This window comes from Dromiciops gliroides, chromosome 1, assembly GCF_019393635.1.
Source record: "Dromiciops gliroides isolate mDroGli1 chromosome 1, mDroGli1.pri, whole genome shotgun sequence".
NCBI lineage: Eukaryota > Metazoa > Chordata > Mammalia > Microbiotheria > Microbiotheriidae > Dromiciops > Dromiciops gliroides.
Window position 1 is genome coordinate 86,933,471 of NC_057861.1, and position 24,041 is coordinate 86,957,511.

General features: G+C 37.0%; 1 protein-coding gene across 1 annotated transcript in view; it reads left to right on the plus strand.

Annotated features, from left to right (window-relative positions):
* TRAPPC9 (trafficking protein particle complex subunit 9) overlaps positions 1-24,041 on the plus strand; it is a 994,996-nt gene that overhangs the window by 499,196 nt on the left and 471,759 nt on the right. The window contains 1 exon segment of the mRNA XM_043975265.1: positions 17,175-17,285. Coding sequence (XP_043831200.1) covers positions 17,175-17,285 — 111 coding nt within the window.

Here is a 24,041-nt window from a genome sequence, read left to right on the forward strand (position 1 = left end):
ACAGAGAGATTAGGTATAGCTTGTGTGAAGTTGAAGGGGGGTGGTTTGGAAAGCATCTTTGGGAAAGTGACCATTGAGTTTGACGTTAAAGAATTTTGCCCTTCATTTGGAGTAGTTTTGAAGCCCAGTCAAATGACTGATAAACATAATACAGCAGAGTCTAGTTGAAAAAGCACTAGGATCTGGAGTAAAAGAGAACAAGGTTTTAAATTCTATCTCCATTAAATTGATCAGCTGTATTATGATAAGCAAGTCATTTACTTGCTCTGAGCCTCAATTTTCTAATCCGGGAGTGATGATATCTGCTCTATCTCACAAGGTTTTTATAAGTATTAAATGAGATATGTAATAAGATACTTTGTAAACCTTTTAAACACTTAACATAACTGTTATGATAATTATTATTACTCTGGAATCTTATTATAACACACTCCCTGAGATCTGTTCTGTTATTAATAAAAGACATATTTTAAAATATATTTTTATTGATATCTTTTTTTGTCACTAGGATTTTTTCCCAGTGTTCCTCCTCCTTTGAAAGGGTTATCCCATGTAACAATTATATATTTTTTGAAACAAATGAAGAGAAAGAAAAGAAAAAAAAACACCATAAAACCAATCAATGCATCACATTGTTCCACTTCTTTAGATCTTTCAGCTTGGCAAAAGAGTTGGGTGAGGGTAAAAGACTCATATTTATAGAGCCAGAAGATACCTCAGTGATAATTCCCAAGCAGTTTATCATCATGTAAATTTAAAATAATATTAATAATGTAGATTATTTTTCATGTCTGACTTCACTGGTTTAGGAAGCTCATAGTATGGAATCTTCCTCTAACCAATGCAAATCAGCAATTGCTCTGCCATTCATAGTGGAGCAAGTTTCCTTGAACATAGAGGGAGCAAGTGACTTAAACTAGGTCATATAACCAATGTGTGTTAGAGGGATATTTCTATATCTAAAATCAGTTCTGTACACTGTATACCACACTCACTAACTAATGTCCATATGAATCAATAACTTTTTCTAACATTGGAAGACCAACCTACCTAAATGCAAAGAGAGGTTCATGATAAAGAGGCTGGCCAACATGTGACACATTTTGTTTCTGACTGTAGCAGCTTATGAGCCCCCTATGCATTAAAGTAATGTAAGGTGTTTGACCTTCATCACTGGAGACAATCCCTAGAATCATAGAATTTGAGATTTAGAAGCTCCCCTTCAGCCATCTACTCCAGCCAATCCATGGGGTATCACTACTATAGCATACCCAACCAGGTGGTAGTTCAGTCTCTGCTAGACCTCCAAATATAGGGACCTACTACTTCTCCAGGCAATTCATTTCATTTTTGAGCAGCTCTAATTCTTGGAAATGTTTCCGGACATTGAACCTAAATTTACCTCTTTTCAGCTTCTACCCATTGCTCCTGATTCTGTCCTTTAGTACTCCTTCACATGAAGGAGGTACTTCAGATATTTGGAAGCATCTGTCATGTTCCCCTGTATCTTCTCTTTTCTAAATGAAACACATCCACTTCTTTCAGCTAATTGTAATTTGACATGAACTTAAGACTCTTTTCCACTCTAGTGTACATATTCTAGATATATTCTAGCTTACCAGCTTCCTTCTGAAACCGTAGTACCTAGAACTGAACATAATATTCTGACAAGAGTAGAGGATAGAGGAAGTATTTATTCTTAGAAAATAGGCCTCTCTTCATGGAGATCAGATTCACATTCGATTTTGGGGGTACCACATCACACTACAGATTCATATCGAACTTACAATTTGCTAGAATTCCCAAACCTTTTTCAAAATACCAACTGTCTATCCACACCTCCATAACTTAAAATTGTGAAATTATTTTTTGGTACCCAAATGCAAGATCTGATTTTCCTGTTGAATTTCATGTTACTAGATTTATCCAAAAGTTCTGGACTGTTAATATCCTTTTATATTCTGACTCTGTCATGCATCATATTCCATTGTTTTATCAGTTGTGTGTGATCTGAAAATTTGATGAATATATCTATGTTTTCATGCAAGTCACTGATAAAAAAAGTTAAATAATACAGGGTCAGACACTGATCCTTAAGATAGTCTTCTGGGCATGTCCTGCCATGTAACATTGAACAATTAAGACCTCCTTTTTAAATCCACCCATCTACCTAGTACTAAATCACACCCACTGAATATTGGAAATCCATATTTTGACTTGGTCAATAACTAAGAATACATCCATTCCAGAAAAATAATTAAACTCTCTTTTGATGTACTATAGTTTTTCGTTTTGTTTTGTTTTTCAGGGCAATGAAAGTTATGTGACTTGCCCAGGGTCACATAGCTAGTAAGTGTCAAGTGTCTGAGACTGGATTTGAACTCAGGTCCTCCTGAATCCAGGGCTGGTGCTTTATCCACTGCACCACCTAGCTGCTCCCAGTTTCTTCACCTTTAAAATGGAGATAATATTACTTGTCACAGGATTGTCATATGAGTGCTTTCTAATCACAGAGTTTATGGATTTGCAATTTATAAAATTTAACTAAATTTAAAAATAAATTTCCTCTCCCCTTTATTGCTATTTTTCTAATATTAGTCTCTTGTTTCAAAGCACAATTTTTTAGAGACACAGCCATGTGGATCTTTTGTATATCAGTGGTAGCAGGTGACTAAATAAGATGATGGAAAACTAGTTTCCTTGTCTAGCTGATGCCTTTGTTACAAAATCAGATCTTTTCTTTAACATATGTTGACTGTATGGTATATTTTTAGTTGCATATAGTGTTTTCTATGTTTATTCTTGTATAGATTTAATTAGTTGTCTGTCTTAGACAGGACCTTGTTATGGTTTTATAGGTTGAAATTTAATACTTAGGTTTTCATTATAATTTTAGCATTCATGCACTTACAGGATATTAGAGGTTTATGGGCCATAGAGTGAGTATTAGAGCTGGGAGGGACTTTAGAACACATAACACAGAAATTTAGAGCATGAAGGAAGAGACTTAGAATATGTAGGATTAGAAGTAGAAGAGATTTTTAGAAACCTTCCAGATCACAACTCCTTCATTTATTAGAAAATAAATGAAGGCCTCTCTGAGGTCCAGAGAAGTATTAATTGGCCAATGGTCTAGAGAGTTAGTGGCAGGGTGGTGCAGTGGATAAAGCACTGGCCCTGGATTCAGGAGAACCTGAGTTGAAATCCAGCCTTAGACACTTGACACTTACTAGCTATGTGACCCTGGGCAAGTCATTGCCCTTCCCTTCCCCTCCCCCAAATAGGGAGAGTTAGTAGCATATAAGGAGAACTACAGCTCCATTATCCTTATTCCCAAGTAAGTAGTCTTTCTGGAGTATTTCATAGAATTTTTAAAGTCCAAAGGAACCTAAGAGGCTTTTAATTTCTCATTCTCTGAGGCACAATTTAACCAATATTTAACATCATTATGGAAAGAAGTGTTAATACCAAGTGAATTTTCCAGATAATTGAAATGGATCCTTTAAATATCTAAAATTGTTTCATTTTGTTTTCTTTGATGGAGCCTTAGAAAATGTATAATATACTATTTAATCATAGTACATTGAATATAATTTAACCTTTTATTAATGACCTAGAGTCACCATTAAAAAATTTAGTTAATTTGTTACCTTTTAATGTGGTTATGCTGTCAGGTTCTGAGGAGTAAAGGACTGTTTGTTCTGAAAGTCGGTGACCCCCAGACTATTGTGCTTTTATAATTCTTCAGTCTACTTTATGCCATCCTTCTGTTTGTTCTCTCACTGTAAATGATCGTTTATTCCTTCTACCATTATGCCACTTAGCCTTAGAATGGTAGGCACATCCTTACTGAAGAGGTCATGTGGTAATGTTGAAAAAACCCTGTATTAGAGAGCTACCCAGGGCATTGGGAAGTTGTCATATGGCCAGTGTGTGAGGTGCCAGTCTATAACCCAGGTCTTCTTTACTCTAAGGCCATTTCTTTATCTCTTATGCCACATAGTCTGTCAGGACTAAATTTACTAGGAATAAACATAAGGTTCTACATATGGGTTTAAAAAATTATCTACAGAAGTATAAGATAAGATAGTTTAGATTAAACCAGATTCATGTGAGGGGAAAAAAAAAGAATTTTTTAGTTTATCTCATGCTTTATATATAGGGTGGGCCAAAAGTCATGAATGGGTCTGATGCCTTAATAACTTTTTAAAAAAAACTTATATATTTTTTTAATCTGAATAGAATTTTATTTTCCAAAATATATGTAAAAACAAAATTTTAACATCAATTTTTAAAAAACTTTGTGTTCCAACTTCTCTTCCCCCCTCTATTCCCACTCCCCACCCACAAGAGCTCAATCAATTCAAAATAAGTCTTAATAACTTTTTAAAAATTATTTTTTCTTTATTTTTCACATGTAATGTAAATTCATTACCTCTATATACTCTATATGATGCTATGGTATTGTAAATTTAAAGCAAAAAATAAAAAATGTATTAACTATTAGTGACTTTTGGCCCACCCTGCATATCATCAATGTGACACGACAGTGCCCCTGTTACCCTCCACAAAAAGATAACTTGATTTTCATCAGCATAAGTGGAGGTAGAGTGTTGATAATTAGGGAGGTGACAGATTTTAGCTTTTTCTAGTCAGAAAAATCCATCTCAAATATTATATTCATGTTGAGGTGCCATATTTTTTTGAAGGATATTGACATTGCAGAGAAGAATAATTGGGGTTATGCTTGTACTATGCCAGATGAAAATCTATGAAATAAGTTAAGGATATTTAGACTGAAGAAGAGAAGGGTTAGTATAGAGGAGGATTGGAGTGGGTGGGTTGGAATTATAGCTTTTGTCCAATATGAGGAGGGCTATCATATAGGAAAGAGATTAGATGTCTTCTGCTTGGCCACAGAAGAAGAGCTAGGAGCAATGGGTAGAAACTGGAAGAGAGAAAGAGTTAAACTCATTATAAGGAAAAACTTTCTAAGAATCTCAGAAATCTAAAAGCAGAGCTGACTGCCCATGGAGCCAGTGCATTTCTCTTGAAGGTTTAAGTAAAGGTTGGATGGTGTCTGGTCAGGGGTATTGTGGAGAAGATTGCTGTTTGGTCTTTTTGGGGCTAATGCCCTAAGGTAACTTTCAAATCTGAGCTTCTGCAATATTTTGATTCTGTGAGTTTGGCCTTGACAGATGGGTGAGATGTCAAAGAGGCAAAGATATCATATGGTAGGACATTCATGAAGATGAAGACACAAGAGTTGACAGTTTATTTTTATTATTATTTTGAATTTGTGAACTTTCCTTAAAGTCCTGTATTATTTTGCTATTAGCTCTTTACACAACACCAAAAGAGTAAGATTGTTAGGAAATACATTTTAATAGATTGGTCTAGGTTTCCTTCCATGAACAATGAGCATGTAGGAAGAACAACTTCTTCTAAATGCCTTAAAATCAGTTATAAACCTTTCTATTATAGGATGCCAGATTTGTTTTCAGAGCAGTCACAGGGCATTATGAAGGTGGTAATAGTTATAACTGTTATTAATAATAATGCTGCTTGCAAGTACAGCTACTTAGAAGCAACTTGAATCCATTCCATTCCCCCAACCCCCACCTCCAAGAGCAGTATAGAATCTGCTTCACTTGGTGTGGAACCACATGGGAATGTATGTTCAACAAATTAAAGGAGCGATTGAGTTTATTCTAGACAGACTTTAGTCACCTAGTAAGAGGAAACACATACTCTCACATTGTTTGATTTATCATTTCCCATGTATTCTGTTTTGAATATTGCTTGAATACCTTTAGCAATGATGAAATTACTCCTTTAATAAGTAATTTAAGTTCCATTATAGGACTGTATTTTCCCTTAGGAAGGTCTTCCTTTGAGTGGCAATTTGCCTTCATCTAATCCCTATTTATTCACTTCAGTTCAACAAAAACTTATCAGACACTTTTTATGGGAAAAACTCTTTCAGTTTTACCTATGAGAGCTGCCAAATTAAGCCCAATCCCATGCAGCCTGTAAAATATTTTGAGACATTTTAGACACCAATAGATATTTTAATGTCTTTATGACAGCACAGTATTGTAGAAGGAGTCCTGGACTTAGATTTACAAGTCTTGGGTTTGAATTCCAGCTGTGCTATATATAAACATGTGAAGTCCCTTAGAATTATAGCTAGGCTCATTGAGTTAGAGCTGGATGGGACCTTGAGGTCATCCCAGTTTTTTTAAATGAAATGGATCAATGTGAGAAGCAAGGTCAGGTATCAAGAGGAAACATAGTTGTCCAGAAAGAGGGTGGGATTTATTTGCCTGTTGCTGCAAGCCTGACCTCTAAGACCCCCTTCTGGCTCTCATTCTTATAAAAGGATGACTATAAAATTGTTGGCACAGTGCTGTCAGAAGAACCTCACAATCATAGTAGCTAGCATTTATAGAGTATTTGAAGGTTTGGAAAGTGTTTTACATGTTATCCCACTTGATGTTTACAACTGCCCTAGGAGGTAGGTGCTATTATTGTTCCCATTTTATAGATGAGGGACTTACAGATGAGGCTTAGAGAGGTTAAGTGACTTGCCCAAGGACACCATGGTTAGTAAATGTCCAAAGCTGGATTTGAACTCAGATCTTCTATCTTCAAGGCTAACACTCTAGGCATTCTACCCTCCAGAATCAGCTATGGCTGGCAACAATAACTAAGGAAAAAAGAAAGGGCTGTTTTAGTTATTCTGGAAAAAAACTGAGGGTCAAAGAAGAAAAAGTACCAACTGCATGAGGTGAATTGGATACAAGAGAGAAGGCTAGAACTCAAATTCTTTTTAAAATTCTTTTTCCTTTTGTTTTCCTTGTCCAGGAGAATGCCCTGGAGTCAACAGAACAAACATGATTAGTAGGGAACTGATATCATTGATATGTAAGGAGACAAGAGAGTACCTCTCTTAGGGGGCAGCTAGGTGGCACAGTAGATAAAGCACTGGCCCTGGATTCAAGAGGACCTGAGTTCAAATCTAGCCTCAGACACTTGACACTTACTAGCTATGTGATCCTGAGCAAGTCACTTAACCCTCATTGCTCCCATCCCCCACCCCCCCAAAAAAAGCACCTCTCTCTCTTAATCAGTATAAATCACCTGTTCACATGAACTATAATCTCAGGTATCAAAAGTCCTAGGAAGTATGCTTGCTGAGCCTCTCTTAGTCATGTTTGAAAGATCATGGGAAGACAAAAAGTTTCTGTGTATATGGAGATGATCAAATGTTTTCTTGGTATATAAAACTGATGGAGAATGGAATATGCAGACATTAGATTAGTGAGCTTGATCCTGATTCCTGGAAAAGTTCCTAAAGATATCATTAAAGACATTTATAGTAAATGTGTAGAAAAGGAAGCAGTGATCCACGTAACTTCAGCAAGAATAGATCTTGACAGGTTAGCCATATTCCCATATTTAACAGGATTACCAAACTGGTAGAACTGGAGAATGCTATAGTTTATCTAGATTTTAGCAAAGCACTTGAAAAAGTATTCCATGTTATTCTTATGGAAAAGATAGAAAGATAAAGACCAATAAATTTTGATAGATTTGGAAATTTGATAGGTTTGGGATTGTTTGATTGGCTAGGCTCAAAGAGTAGTCATTGGTTAAGTACCATCTTGGAAAGGGTAGCTTCCAGTTGAATGCTCCAGGACTCCTGTGCTATTTAACATTTTTTTCTCAACAACTTGGATAAAGGCATAGATGGAGCATACAGATTTTCAAATGACACTATACTGGGAAGAATAGCTAACACCCTTGATGGCAGAGTTAAGATCCAACAGAATTTATATAGGCTAGAACATTGAATTTAACCTAATAAGATGAAATTTAATATGAATATAGTTTTATGACTCAGTTTGAAAATCAGCTATATAGCTGATAGTAGAAGTTGGGAATGGCATACTTAGGTATTAGTCTGAAAAAGATACAGAGATTTTAATGAACTGAAAATCAGCCCAATATGAATTAGCAGTATGATGTGGCAGTCATTAAAGCTAATAGGATTTGAGTCTACATTGAGAGACATAGCTTCCAGCAACTGAGAGGGGACAGTCCTGTTATACTCTGATTTTCTTGGACCCTTTATCTAGACTATTGTGTTTAGTTCTGGACATCATGGTTTAGGAAAGATATTGATAAGGTAGAGAAAATATCTAGAAGAGGGCAGGCAACCAGAATGGCAAAGGGTCTTGAACTGATATCCTAGAACTGGGAAATAGAATACTCAAAGGGAATATGATTGCTTTTTTCACATATGAAGACCCTTCCTGCAGAATAATTAGGTGACTTTCTCTCATATAAAGTGAGAGGGTTGGACTAAATGATTTTTGAGGTCCCTTGCATCTTTGAATCAATGTTCTTTTGGTTGATTGGTTTTGCTCTGCCCTGAAAGAACTAGAAGGTGGAAGTTGCAGAGAGGTAATTTGAGCTATTCACAAGTAGAATGCATTGTCTTGAGAGGTACTTCATTGAAGGTCTTTAAAGCAGAAGCTGGCTGGCCACTTATTGGGTGCATTCATTTTAGATATGGATTAGAATAGATCATTGCTGAGGCCCTTTTGAACTCTGGAATTCTATCATTCTCTGATATAATATAACTCTATTTTATGTATAATGAAATTGACATCCAGAGAGTGGAAATTGTTTGCTGAATTGTTATATCTGTAGGAAATAGCACAACCAGGTTTCAAGTAAATATCCTTGGATTCTAAAAAGTTTGCTCTTTCTATTAGTTTGTTCCCTATGTGAGCCTCAGCTTCTCTATCTGTAAAATGGGCATAATCACTCTCTACCTTGCTTCTTTCATAGGACTATTGGGATAGTCAAATGAGATAAAGGGCATGATATTGCCTCAAAAATTGTAAAGTATTATGTAAATTTGAAATGATCATTATTGGGAATTCATGCTTTCATTAGTGTGCGTCCTCCTATAATGCCAATCACAAATTCTCTGTACCTTAGTGGAAAGTCTTGATAAGTTTCTGTGGCTATCATCCCTTTTTATATGCCATTTTACCTTTAGCATTGGTATGCTTTGATATATACATAGCTCATATAGACACTTCTACTATAAAACTTTCCAGTAATACTGTAGTAGGATATGCAAATACTTGTGCTTCGCTGGCCTTCAGAGAGTTCAAGATTATCTGTATACCATGATAAGACAAGAGGGGCAGCTAGGTGGCGCAGTGGATAGAGCACTGGCCCTGGAGTCTGAGTTCAAATCCGGCCTCAGACACTTAACAATTACTAGCTGTGTGACCCTGGGCAAGTCACTTAACCCCAATTGCCTCACTTTAAAAAAAAAAAGCCTATTGCAATAGTCTAGGCAAGAAATAATGAATGCCTCTATCAGAATAGTATCTGTGTGTAGAGAGAAGGGACATAGGAGAGACATTGTGATATTGCAAGTGACAAGATTTGGCTGTGGATTGAATATGTGGCATGAGTGACAATGAGAAGTGGAAGAGTACACGGGGGTTGTGAGTCTGGGAATTGGGAGAATGGTGATAACCTTGACACTATTTTTAAAAATGCAATTTCTTTTTTTCTCAATTAACTAAAACCTACTTTATCTCTACCCTTCCTCCCTCCCCCTGAAAATTAAGAAACACATAATGTCCTTTACAGTAAAAAGAAAGTGGGGGAAATTGGAAGTGTTTTCCGGGGAGTAGGGGAGAAAATTGAATATGTTCTGAACTTGTTGAGTTTGACATGCCTGTAGGGCATTTAGTATGAGATGTCAACTGATAGTGGGCATTTAATAAATATTTATTAACTATGTGCTAGGGGGCAGCTAGGTGGCACAGTGGATAGCGCACCGGCCCTGGAGTCAGGAGTACCTGAGTTCAAATCTGGCCTCAGACACTTAACACTTACTAGCTGTGTGACCCTGGGCAAGTCACTTAACCCCAATTGCCTTGCTAAAAAAAACAAAAACAAAAAAAACTATGTGCTAGGCACTGTGTTAGGTTCTGGGGATATAAATAAAAATAAAAAACTAAGAAAATACTTGCCCTCAAGAAGTTTACAATCTATTGGAGGAAGACTATGGCCAAATGGAGGTTAAAAAGCAGGGTGAGGTGGAATGGGGGAGGGGGAGGGAGAAGATGCCACCAGTCCCAGAGGCATGATGGAGAAGTCCAAAGAAGTGCAAAAACAGTGTAGCTGGTGGTAAGTAGGGAGAAGACTGTACTAAACCCCTTCCTTAAATAGAGTCCCTTAAAGCGCTATATATATATATATATATATATGCTACCTATTATAATTTTTATCTCTGTTTCTCCCTCATATCCAATCCATCTCTTTACTTTAGCTTACAAAATGATATTCCTAATACACAAGTTTGACCATACCATTGCCTTGCTTAAAAATTTTCAGTGTTTCCTGATTATCTAAAATAGAAATTCCTTCAGGTGACATTTATGATCCTTCACAATCTGTTTCTAACCTGCCATTCCAGCTTTATTTCACATGACTATTTTTTGGTGAATTATCAATTCTAACCAAAATGGACTTCTAGCTCTTTTCTGAATTTGATGTCATTTCCTGTAATTGTGCATTTGAGGATGCTAATGCCTAGAATGCACTCCTTCATTTCTGTCTTAATGACTACTTTTCTGCCTTCCTTCTATCCATGCTATTTTACCATTTCCTCCATGAAGGCTTTACTTATTTTCTCAACTGAAAGTGTTCTCTCCTCCCTCACATTTTCCAGAGGACTTACTTAGTCTGAGTTTCTCTTTTGTCTCTTACTTTCTACCTTCTATTGTCTTTGTATGTGTCATCTTCCTCTTCTCACAGTGTCTTGAATATAAGGATAATGTCATTTAAAATCTTTGTATATCCTGTTCTCAATATAGTATTTGCTCAATATATTTAATATTATATAATTATATAATGTTAATATAAATGTTTGAATTGATCACTTCTTTCTCTGATCTGTTTTGCATTCTTTTCCCGCTACTCTGTTTTGAGATTCTAGTCACATTCATGTTCGTGAACCAGAAAATTCTAAATTTTATTCTTTTCTTTTTTGGGGGGGAGGGGAATGGGGCAATGAGGGTTAAGTGACTTGCCCAGGGTCACACAGGTAGTAAGTGTCAAGTGTCTGATGCCGGATTTGAACTCAGGTCCTCCTGAATCCAGGGCCAGTGCTTTATCCACTGTGCTACCTAGCTGCCCCCATAAATTTTATTCTTTCAAACATCTCTGTTGTGCATTTTAAACTAAAATACTACATCTTCTTTTACCCTGGTAAGTGATGTCTATGTGCTATATCCAGAAAATGGTTTTATTATTTGTCCAGAGAATGTTGGACATGGATTTCTGAACAGATTTATTTAACAAGCATAATCCTGCAGACACATGCTGAAATCTTCTTACCCATTCAAACAGAGAAAACAGAATAACTAAAGAGCTGTTGCAGAGGTGAATATTAGTCTATTCATTACAAAAAAAGAACTGTCAAGAATGAAGGTAGTTTTCTGTGGTATGTTGGGTTTTATTTTTAATTTTTTAAATAAGCACTGACTTGGATTCAATTCTCTGATTATATGATGACTTGCAAAAAAGCTATTGATCCTAATATTGAGTAATAGTCCTTTCTGGTAGCATGGCATCCTGAGAAATATCTAGCATAATAGGTTTGGAAAAGGCCAATAGATTTGTCCTAGAAGTGAGCCTTCCCTCCTTAGTGTCTCATCCCTTGTTGGTAGACCTCTCATATATATATATATATATACACACCACTTTTAAATGTAAATTATCTAATAGTTATTGCATATGTCATGCTTACCAAATAAAGTTCAAACTAATTTGCCTCTGTAAGATTAATCTGTTCACATGGGTTATCTAAATGTATAGATTATAACCAATAGGTGTCACGGTAGATATGACCTAGGGCCAGGCCTACATATGGAGAGAGAAGTGTAGCCAACAACTGTATCTTCATTCTGGCTAGGGAAAAGGGCACGTAGGCCTCAGGAGTACTGTTGAGGTTGGGCACTCCTTTCTTCAGTTTCAGAGAGGGATATCAGGCTAGAATCATATTTATCATCCCCTTCAAATGTCTGTGGGTTAGGGGTACGAGTTTTTATTCAGAAGGAAAGATGTTTCCCTCTTCACTCTTAAGGGGAACGTGTAAAACTTGCTGGTCAGCCGCTTCCTGCCATGTGCTAGTGACACAAATGACCATCATGCATAGTGAATAGCAAGGAAACCCACTTCTCCAGGCAAAACTGCAAACAAAAGTTGTATGAGCTCTGCAGCTTAGAATGTAACAAAATAAACAATGGCAAATTAGCTTTTCACCTGGGAACACGATGCCAAATTCTACTAACTTATTGAAACAGTGTATAGAAAGCAAACTGTAATGTGCCATATGTCAGATACTGTTATTCTTAGTAACAATTATTTTCATTATTATTGCTTTATAGGATATAAAACTGATTATAATAACTAAAATTTATGTAACATTTTAAGATTTTTGAAATGCTTTCCCATGTATTATCTTATTTAATTCCTACAACAGTCCTTTAAGTTAGGAGATATATTCATTCTCACTTTATAGTATAGGAAACTGGGGCTAAGAGAGTATACATTACTTAATTACAGTCAGAGAAGCCTGATTTTACCTCATCTCCCCTATGCCAAGTGTAGTACCATTTCTAGTCCTTCTGTCTTTCTTCCACTCAGCAATCTTCATTGTTGCCTATTATATAGATGGACATTGTGGAAAATAGAAAACTCACTAAAAAGGGTGTCTCCCCTCAAGGAGCTTATTGTTAATGAGAAATTAATGGGAAAGTATCAAAATTGGGAGTAATAAGAAACAATTTAAGATGATTGATCACCTTGGAAAGAGCAATGTCAGTCATAGAACTTAGAGTTTTTAGAGATGTCCCAAATTCTGATAATTATAATGTGCTATAATTAAATTGAAGTAAGCTGAATAAATCCATTGGCTTTGAAGTCTGGGGAATACAGGGGAGAAACTTCATAGAGATGACATTTGAGTTTTACTTCAAATAATTAGTAGAAATTCTGCAACCAAGAGAACGGGGTATGTTTTGAGTATCAGATAGCAGTCCAATGTGAGAAAGGATTAAAAAGCAGGGTAGAGACAGGTTGTGTAGAACCTTGAATGCCAAACAAAGGAATTTGAATTTTACTTCAAGGAATAGGAACTCATTAAATAAAATGAGCAGGGGGAATTACATCGCAATATAGCTATGTGCAAGAAATATTATTCTAATGGTAGTGTGAAGGATTGATTGGAGGACAGAGAATAGGAGGAGAAACTTCTGAAAGCTTTGACACTTTTCTGGGTGAGGAAGACTTGGAATATGGTAATGGTAGTAGAAATAGAGAAGAGAGGCAAGTGAAAATAATGCTGTGGAAATGGTATTGACAGGACTTGAATATAAGGGATGAGGGATAAGGAAAGAATCAAAAATAACAATGAGGTAACATACATGGCAGACTGAGTCAGTGGTGATGCAACAGGAAGAAATAATGGAGTCACAAAGGAACTGATATAGGAGGAGAAGGGTATTCTGATGAGACTTTGTTCATGTATCTTTTGATTTGGTTCCACTGATCTTTTCTAGAACAGAGTCCGACTAATAGTGGTAATTTATTATTGACTCCTTGGGGACATTTTTGAAAGACAAGCCTTAATTTAGTATGCATGTTAGGATATGTTTCTTAAAAATAGGTCACCTTACTATGAGATCTTTAAAGATGGTCATGACAATGATTTTATCATTATATTCTCTACAGAACCATACATAGTGTTCTAGGCAAAGGTGCATGAGAAACACTTGTTTAGTAATGTCAGGTCTTTGTGGAAGGGTTCATTTAAGAAATCCTAATAGTTTATAGACTTAATGCATTAGATAATATCATACTTTTGTATGTAGAAAGCCTGATGAATGGTGGTATAGAATCAACTGGCATTTGAGTTTTGCTCCAAGTAATCTGTAGAAATTCTGCAACTAAGGAAGGACAGCTATTCTAGATTTAGGGAATAGCATGAGCAAACTGGAAGAGAGAACAGAGCATGTTTTGAGTACTGACAACAGTTCAGTATGAGACAAGGATTAAAAGACAGGATAGTAATAGGTGACAACTAGGTGGAGTAAATTCAGAGGAAAAGAGAAAGGAAGCTTTGGTGTTATAATTATTTTAAAGATTTTTTTCTCAGTGCCAAAGCATAGATTCCTTGTATTTCTATTTTAACATTGATTTGTTCGTAAGAACATATATTCCTGTTTGTTACTTCACTGGATGTAGTCTGTGCTAGGGCCACAATATACATATCTTTTATGTTGTCTATGTATTTCTTCTTTGTTAATTTCTGACTCTTCTAGAGAAGATTTTTGGTCAGATTTGGTTTGAACTGGATGGCCTCTGAGGCTTATTTTGACTTCGGATTCTGTAATTCCATGATTTTGATTCTTAAAGGACCAGGGCTTTGGCAGATATGGGACAGAGGTTAATGTCTGAATATGTGTAGGGAAGTAAGGAATACAGTGAAATGGAAATGTCACTGTTGGGAATGAATAAAAACCTTACAGAGTGGTAGTCCTTATGTATAAAAGGAGAAGGAAAAGGAAAGACAAATCTGACAGTTGTATTATATCTATTAACTCCCATGAAATCTTCTAATTGATGGTTTCAAGGGGAAATATAATTCATGTATGTATATGAATGTGTATATATATGTGTGTGTGTGTGTGTATGTAGATAAATAGATATAGGTATTTATGTAAGTGCACTCCTTCGTACTTAAAGAATCTGTTGTTTCATCAGTATAGACCTTATCAACACAGACAATATTCCTACCATGCATATGGTCTTCATGAATTGCTGTGGTCACATCTATGCAACTATGTATATGCATATACGTATAACTTGTATTTGTGTACATATTCATATATATATGTGCACATATATACTTTTGTAAAATTTTAAAAATATTTTACTGTTTGTGTATATCTTGCTCTATATGTAATACTCTGTTCTTTCATTTCCCTCAGTTTAACTTAGATTCCTTTCTCCCGATAAATGTTTTACAAGTTCATTTTACTGATGAAAGATTTTGCTGTGATTAAAGATTTCATGAAGTTATGACAAGGGTGTAATAGATCTTCATTCTTCAAGGCTCCACTTGCCTTGAGCTGACTGAGTAGGCTGGGCATTGATGGCTGTCAGAATGAATGACTGTCTCACATTCACTGTAACTCCATTAGAGTAGGTCCCCCAGCCTTCTAGAGTTAAACTTAAACAGTCATAGGAACAGGGAGAGTATTTTAAGGACATGCAGTCAGCACAATAGGGTATGCGCCTGCTTCCCTGGAAAAGAGCTCATATTTGTAATAGAGTGTAAAATGGATTTTCCAAGAATACCTTGTTGCCTGTTAATGATGTGTTGCCTGCAACATGGCTCCCTTTCCTCATTCTCCTTGATCTTAATCCCTTTCATCTGAAATAATCTCAGTTTATCCTGTATATAACTCAGTTATATCATAATTGTTTGTGAACATCCCTCCTCCCCCATTAAACTGTGAACTCCTTGAGAGGAGGGATTGTTTGTGGGTTTTTTTTCCTGTTTGTTTTATTTTGTCTTTATAGCTCCAGTGTTCAGCACAATGCCTGGCACATAGTAGGTGTTTAATAAATGCTAGTTTACTGACTGACTAAACTCCATATAAGGAAAGTATCTTGCCAAAAGTTATGTGCCTCCCAAATGAAGAAAGTGAGAACTTGAACCTAAATCGTCTGACTTAAAGCCTTGCATTTTTCACACCATTATGCTGCCTCCTAGAAAGCTGTTCACAGTGGAATTGGAATGCTTCTTCCTATATGCAGAACAGTTGACTTCTCACCTTGACTTATTAAATGTGGGAATCTGAGAATGGCTTAAACTTTTATTTCCAATCTTTGGCAACTACGTTTTGCTGAAATGACAAAGTATATTGTCTCTCCTACATCACCAGTGAGGATGTTTGTCTATTCACAGATATTTTTTCACTAGTTCATTTGGGTATTGGTGTTCTCAGGTCTATTTATACATCTTATGCTAGATTTTGTCTAAGTGTGACCAAGATCGTGAGAGAAATCACAAAATCAGAACTTCAAAGGCCATCTAGTCCAGCTCTTAGCTATGAAGAAATCTCTTCCCAACCTCACTGGAAGTGGTCAATAAGCCTTTGCTTCAAGCATCAATTAATGGAACTTGAGAGGTTGAGCCTAGAAAAGAAAAGATTTAGGAGAGACTTGATATTTTTATTAAGTACTTTGAGGGTTATCTTGCAGAAAAATGATTAGCTTATCTTTGTTTGGCCTTAAAGAACATAATCAGAAATAGTGGGTGTAATTTATAGAAGAATCAGTTTTGACTTGATAATGTGAAGAGGTGCCCCTAACAATTAAAACTAACTTAAAGAAATTGATGTTTTCTTAGTCACTGGAAGTATTTTAAGTGGAGTTTGTATGATTGGTTGTTTGGGATAATGTAGTGGGAACTCATGTTTATGTAGGTATTGTCACCTGGCTGCACTATTCTGGGACTTTGTCTGACTTCTTCACTATGCCCCTGCTTTGGTACCTTTCCCCACTTTTCTCATAAGCTTTTTGCATAGTTTTCCCCTCATTATATTGTGAACTTCTTGAGAACAGAGATTCTTTCTTTCTTTGTTTCTTTCCTTGTTTCTTTCTTTGCTTCTTTTTTTCCTTCCTTCCTTCCTTCCCTCCTCCGGCTTTTAGCAGAATGCCTCAAACATAGTAGGTACTTAATAAATGCTTTTTGACTGTGACTTTTGTACCAGTTCTTATTTAGGCCCTTTCCAATTGTAGGAGTCTATGATTCTACTTAACAGTTTAGCCTGATGTTAGCTTGGCAGAGTTAATTTCATATCCAGCATTTAAAAAATTAAATTTCTGGTCTGCAAATGTCAATAAATAGAAGCAAGTCTTCTTGGAAGAGGCAGACAAGAATGAAATGAGAAGGGCTTAAAATGGCTTAAAAAGTTAAGGGTTTTTCAGTTTGTTCTTTGAGAGTAAAGGTGAATGTTTTGTTTTGTTTTTTTAAATGATATATTTGTATCTTTTTCACTCAGTACCCGTCAATGCCATCTACTTCTGGATGTATTCAACTCTACAGAGCATGAGCTAACCATCAGTGCTAAAAACAATGAAGAGCTTATTCTACATGCTGGGGAATGTCAAAGGTAAGTGCTTCTACACATTAGTGAACTTAAAAGATTTTCTGGTACTATAGCAATACCAAAGATTCAGGGTTTTTATTGGCTGGCTAATTTGATGGGACACTGGTGGTGCTTTCCATCTTAGTCATTAGGGGCTAGATGAATTTCTAGAAATCATGCCTCATCTGTGCTAAGGAAAGGGGTTTGTTTCCTCAAGTGGCAGGCTATCTAGGACCTGGGCTTTCCCTTGGTGATACAACTGCTCTGAGTCTCCACACCAACTGCTTCCTCAGACTTGGATAGCACTGGTAGCAACTGCCAGCCGCTGTTTTCAACAAGAAATGCAGAAGCAGAGAGAGTTAAAATTTTTTTTTAAAGTTTGTGTTGGGTCAAGCTAAAAGTGTCTGAAGTACCAAATCAAGTGTACAGCATTAGTTCATAAATTGGAAAAGTCTGTTTAGTGTCTATTTGAATGAAAGTACCACATAAGGGAAAGTATGGATAACAGTGATGTCACAGTCTTCTCTCACACAGAGGCCTGACAGTCTACCAGATATTGGAGGTGACCAGGTTTTATGAATATGTCTAAGATTTCCTGGACCATTTTTCTCTTGTCTGTCTCTTAATTGACAGGGTTAGGGAAGGATTCTTTGATTCAGGGTCAATGTGATTCTGACCCAAGGATAGGTAGAATACAAAATGGTTATAATAGGCAGGAGAACAATCCTCTTTGGTAGGATATGGACTCACCATTTGTTTAATGGAAAGTATTTGGCCAAGTCTAGAAAGATTTGCTGGTCCACAGGTCATGAAAATCTACTTTATGCCTAAGGTTCCCTGAGGGCATGATGGTAGTTAACCTTTCCTCTTTATTTTTATGTTGATTGTCTCCCCATAGGGTATATTTTAGAAAGCTCCAAGTTACCCAAATAATTGTTGACCATGGGAATAGTGGTACAGATGATAAGGCAGGGGGAAAAAAGTAGAGACAAACTATAGTTCATATGAAAAGAACACCTTTTGCCTAGATGAATCAGTCCCATTATAGTGTTGTTCTTTGCCATATTCTCAAGTGAGCCAGTGGTCTGGATGGTAGAAAGTACGAGAGGCAGTGTTTAAGACTTCAATTTGTATCATTTATCTGCCTGCTGGACTCGATCTGATATCTTATGAAGAGTGTTACTTTTAGTGGAGAACATTCATGGATAGCATTCATAAATGAGAAACGAGGGATTCTGATCAGAGGTGATTTGACAAGGAAGCCATTTGACCATGCAGCCAAATATTTTATTTCAACAACAGGTAAGTGGTTTCAATGAAGGAGGAGGAGGGAGGTCCAACAAAGGGAAGGAGTTTTGCTTTCTAGTATCACCAGAATTACATCATATTTTTGAGATGGGAACTACGGGGAGTTGTCAGGGGTTGTAGCAAGTGTGCTGGCATCCCCAGAGTCCCTGGCCTATAGACATAACAATATTCTGAACACACTGGCAAATGTTGGGTAGACTTTATATGTAGCCTCTAAAAATCTATGGGTTTGAGTAGATCAGGATAAGGGTAGAAATAAATTGGTGCTTCAGATAATTGAAAAGAATTAGAAACTCACTGTACATACATCTTTCACTGATATGAGGCTTTCCTATTTTAATACAGTTTCAACCTTATACACTCCCACAGTACCTCCCTTCCAGACTCTTATGTGATAGAGAAATCCTGGCTCTCTCAAATGATCATTTCTGCAGCCTGTCAAAAAACTGTTGTTGATGTTAGTGCCACAGGATGGTTCAGAGTAATTCAGCCTGCTTGGTGGAGGCTCTAGAGCACAGCAGTTTGTTTTAGCAAGTCTTGAAATCTTGAGTTCATAAATCTCTCAACAAATTTAAGGTCATTTACTTATTTATTTTTGCGAGTGGAAGAGAATACCCCTGTCTTTATGAAGACCATGCCAAGTCTAAAAGGCTCTTCTGCTTTCCGAATTCAGATCATATTATATTTCCCCCAGATATTTAATATGGTGAATACCACTAGTCTAAGTGATCCATCTGGTTAGATATCAAGGTCATTGAACACTTGTGCCCCATGATAATCAAGTGACATTGTTTTGACAAGCTATAATTTCCTACTTTTCTAAAAAGATATTATTTGGGGCAGGTAAAGGACTGTACAATAACCTTTTGACAAATCTTTTTATTTAGAGGTTATATCTCTTGTTTTAATTAGTGAATTGATTTGGTTAGACAAAAGTGGTGCCCTTATAACCCAGGTAGCTGCACAATTGTGTAGCAGTTGAGACCTTGGAGAAATAGCTATGATTTAGGGTCTGGCGGGAGGCTATACATACAACAGATCTCATACATCTGTTCCAGGAATCTATTCTAGCAGTGTTGGGAGCACAATTTGAGGAACCCCAAATACCACATAGTTCCTGAATTCCTGCCCCTACTTATTTAGTTATTTCAAGCCTTTACATAAAGTCTGGGCCTGGTTCCCCAAGTTTCACAGACATCCTCATGGTGCAAATTGAGTTGCAGTTATACAACCTGAGAGAATGCTAGGATAACGGTTACAAATTCAGCCATAACCAGAGGTGAGACTTGATGTGCTTCCGTGCGAGATGAATGTGGTCAGTTGGGTAGATGTGTCTACTCATCATCTAGAATAGTGTCTTGCAAATAAATGTATAATAATTTTTGTTCATAATGAAAAAGCCAGGGGCGGCTAGGTGGTGCAGTGGATAAAGCACCGGCCCTGGATTCAGGAGTAGCTGAGTTCAAATTCGGCCTCAGACACTTGACACTTACTAGCTGTGTGACCCTGGGCAAGTCACGTAACCCCTATTGCCCCACAAAAACAAAACAAAACAAAACAAAAACATAATGAAAAAGCCAATCTCTCCCCCTGCCCATCCCCTTTTTTACCTAACCAAATAACTCATCAGGGTAGTAATATTTTTATATTTGGGTCAGAAAAGAACATGACATCCTCTGATGATCACTTGTCCCGATTGACACCAACAGATCCAGGGTTTGGCAGTTACATTTTGAAAGGGGTCATTCAATGTCTCTTGGAAGAACCCCTTCTTATTATTTGATAGAGGGTTATTTCTGATGAAGAAATTAAGGAGGAGCAGCTAGGTGGCACAGTGGATAGAGCACCTGCCCTGGAGCCAGGAGGACCTGAGTTCAAATCGGGTCTCAGACACTTAACACTTACTAGCTATGTGACCCTGGTCAAGTCACTTAACCCCAATTGCCTCACCAAAAAAAAAAAAGAAAGAAAGAAATTAAGGGATCTGCCAGTCTAATAAGTTAGATGGGATAATATGAAGGCCTCCTTGACTGTGAGTTATCCCTCAGGAGAAGAGATCCATGATTGATTTGCACGTGGCCTCAAACATATCTTCTCTCAGCTTGGTAAAAGGATAGCACTGGGGTCAGCTAGGTGGTGCAGTGGATAAAGTGCTGGCCCTGGATTCAGAAGTCCCTGAGTTCAGATCCGGCCTCAGACACATGACACTTACTAGCTGTGTGACCCTGGGCAAGTCACTTAACCCTCATTGCCTCACCAAAATAAAAAAAAAAAAAGGATAGCATCAGGTCCCTGTGCCTCTCAGGAGGACATCAGACTACTTCCTTTTGGATCCATTTACATATTTCCCAAAAGATTCCAAAGACTCTTGGACTTTAGACAGTTCTGTAGAAGTTGGCTTCACTCGTTACTGAAGCATTTCAGATGCTGGAGGGCACTAAGCAGTCGACATCTGGTAGAGGAAAGAATGCATTTGACTTATATGACAGCTAAAAATTGATCCCTAGTCCTTAGGAAGAGATAGATCTGGCTCTTGCTGAGCCATCCCCCATATATACCCTTCTAGTAGTCTCATCTTTTGGGGATAAGATTGGACAAAATACAAGTATGCACAGGGCTTATCCCACGTGCTTCTTCAGCTTATCACAGTTATATAGGAAGCTTCTTCTTGGAAGCAAATTGGAGGGACTCCATCATCCAAAGAGGTAATGGTCAGAAGTTGCTGGGCTCAGGCCTTTTTGATGAATTTCAATGATCTTTGTGGCAAAAGACCTTCTGATCCTTAAAGGGATGGTCCATCATAATACATTGTAACTATGCTCACATAACTTCTATAGGTAGGCATGTAGATAAGTCTCTTACCCTCCCAGTTTCCCCATTTCTAACATGGGGACTGCAGTATATGTTGCATTTATCTCTTCGAATTGTTAAAGGGAAAATACTTTGTAAAACTTTAGACACTTTATACTTGTGACTTTATTAATATAAATAATAATAAACCATTTAATTTATGGCCTCAGGGAAATGAACCTCATCCATTAATAGATATTCTGTGGGGCAGCTAGGTGGCACAGTGGATAGAACACCGGCCCTGGAGTCAGGAGGACCTGAGTTCAAATCCAGCCTCAGAGACTTAATACTTACTAGCTGTGTGACCCTGGGCAAGTCACTTAACCCCAATTGCCTCACCAAAAAAAAAAAAAAAGATATTCTGCTATTTAAGATTTATGTTCTGTTTCCTTCCATAAAGATTGGAGGCTATTTACAGATTAAAACAATAGGACATGGGACATTTCCAAGGGGGGTTCAGGCTAAGTGAATGCTTTTTGCACCAGAACTTAGCAGATAAGCTGGAGAAGGAAACAACAGACTACTCCAGTATCTTGCCAAGAAAATTCCCAATGAGCTCACAAAGAGTCTGACATGACAGAACAGAAAGGTCAAAATAATGGATACACTTTGACCATTCTCTGCAAATTAATAACTCTACCAAAGGGGAGGCAGAGCTGATGCAGGAGAGGAAATGAGCACAATTTGCCCACCCGCAAGGAGCTCAACTAGAGTTTGGTAATGAAAAGATCTCTTAATTCCTTAAATGAGGGCTAAAAATGACCTGAAGATTTCAAATAACCTGGCCATCCATTATGAGGAACAAGAGTTTATATAGAGTTGTAGAGAAGACCATATGCCTTATACAATTAAAAAATATGTTGTAATGGAAAGAGTTTTACATTTGAAGGTCAGGGCCATGGGCATTTTACTTCATTTCTCTAATTCTCAGTTTCAACTATTGAATTTAATTAAGATTAACAATAAAATTTACAAAGTGCTTCATATGTATATGTGTGTGTGTGTGTGTGTATATATATATATTTTTTTTTTTCTTTTTTACTTGATTCCCCACAGCAACCTAGGTGCCAGTATGATCCCCATTTTACAGAAAAGAAAATAAATGGGAGTGAGAGAGGCCAAGTGACTTGCTCAGGGTCCCACAGCTAATAATTGAGGCATCATTTGAACTCAGATCTTTCAGACTTCAAGTCTTATGCTCCTGCTTCTATGTTGCCCAACTGCTTCAAGATAAAAATACTTATGATACCAACCTCAAACATTTATTGTGATGATCAAATAAGATTTATGTAGGCAAAGTACTTTTTTAACCTTTGAAGTGCTTAAATATAACTTAGCTGAAAACCTCAAGGAACAAGACATTAAACTGATGGGAAATGTAACTTTTGTTTGCAACTGGGGAAGGAACTGTGTCGTCTGTGTCCCAAGGAGAGCACAGCTTCACTATAAAATGAGGATGATAATATCTATACCAGGGCTTTTTAAACTTTTTCCACACATGACCCCTTTTCTCCTGAGAAATTTTTGTGACCCCCAGGTTTATAGGTATACAAATCAAACATTTATTGCCAAATTTTTCACAACCCCCACATTCAGTTATGTGACCCACAGTCTAAGCTTTCATCTATACTACTGTCCTGAAGGGTTGTTGGGAGGAAAGTATTTTACAAGTTTAAAGTTAGTGAAATGGAAGCCATTATTCAGTTGATTTTTTTCCTCAAACCTTCCTGACTCATTGTTGCAAACTTAATTCCTAGGTGAAGGCTTTTTTTTTTTTTTTTTGGTGGGGCAATGAGGGTTAAGTGACTTGCCCAGGGTCACACAGCTAGTAAATGTCAGGTATCTGAGGCCGGATTTGAACTCAGGTCCTCCTGAACCCAGGGCCAGTGCTTTATCCACTGTGCCACCTAGCTGCTGCTAGGTGAAGGCTTTTGATACTAATGAGGTTGGTTGTTGTTGTTGTTGTTTTTAAATAACATTTAAATAATATGTAATAGAAAGGGCCTTTTACCTTTACTGATTATTTTTTAAAGGTCCTTTCCAAAACAGTGACTTATCACTCGGCCTGTGACTTTCTGTAAGATCCTGTTAGACAATTGTTGCTTGAGTTATTTGATCAAGGACCATCACTTAATTTCATTTCAGGTGAATCTAATGAATGAAATATGGCCTGGAGTGTTTCATTTTATCTATGCTACCTACCAGCTACAAAACTAAAATTAACGTTCTTCCTACCTGTGCTATCTTGAGGTTAGGCAATCTTTTTCATTAAATTCATTTTTACTCAAGTTAAGGAGTTATTAGGGCAGTGGTTTTTTTGTTTGTTTGTTTTTTTGGTGAGGCAATTGGGCTTAAGTGACTTGCCCAGGGTCACATATCTAGTAAGTGTCAAGTGTCTGAGGCTAGATTTGAACTCAGGTCCTCCTCAATCCAGGGCCAGTGCTTTTTTTCACTGTGCTACCTAGCTGCCCCAGGGGCAGTGTGCTTTTAAAGGAGAGAGCACCAGACTTAAAGCTCAAATGATCTGGGTTCAACTCCCAGCTCCAACAATTACTAGCTATGTAACTGTGCAGAAGCCACTTCATTCATGTGGTCTTCATTCTTTTTTCCTCTGTAAAATGG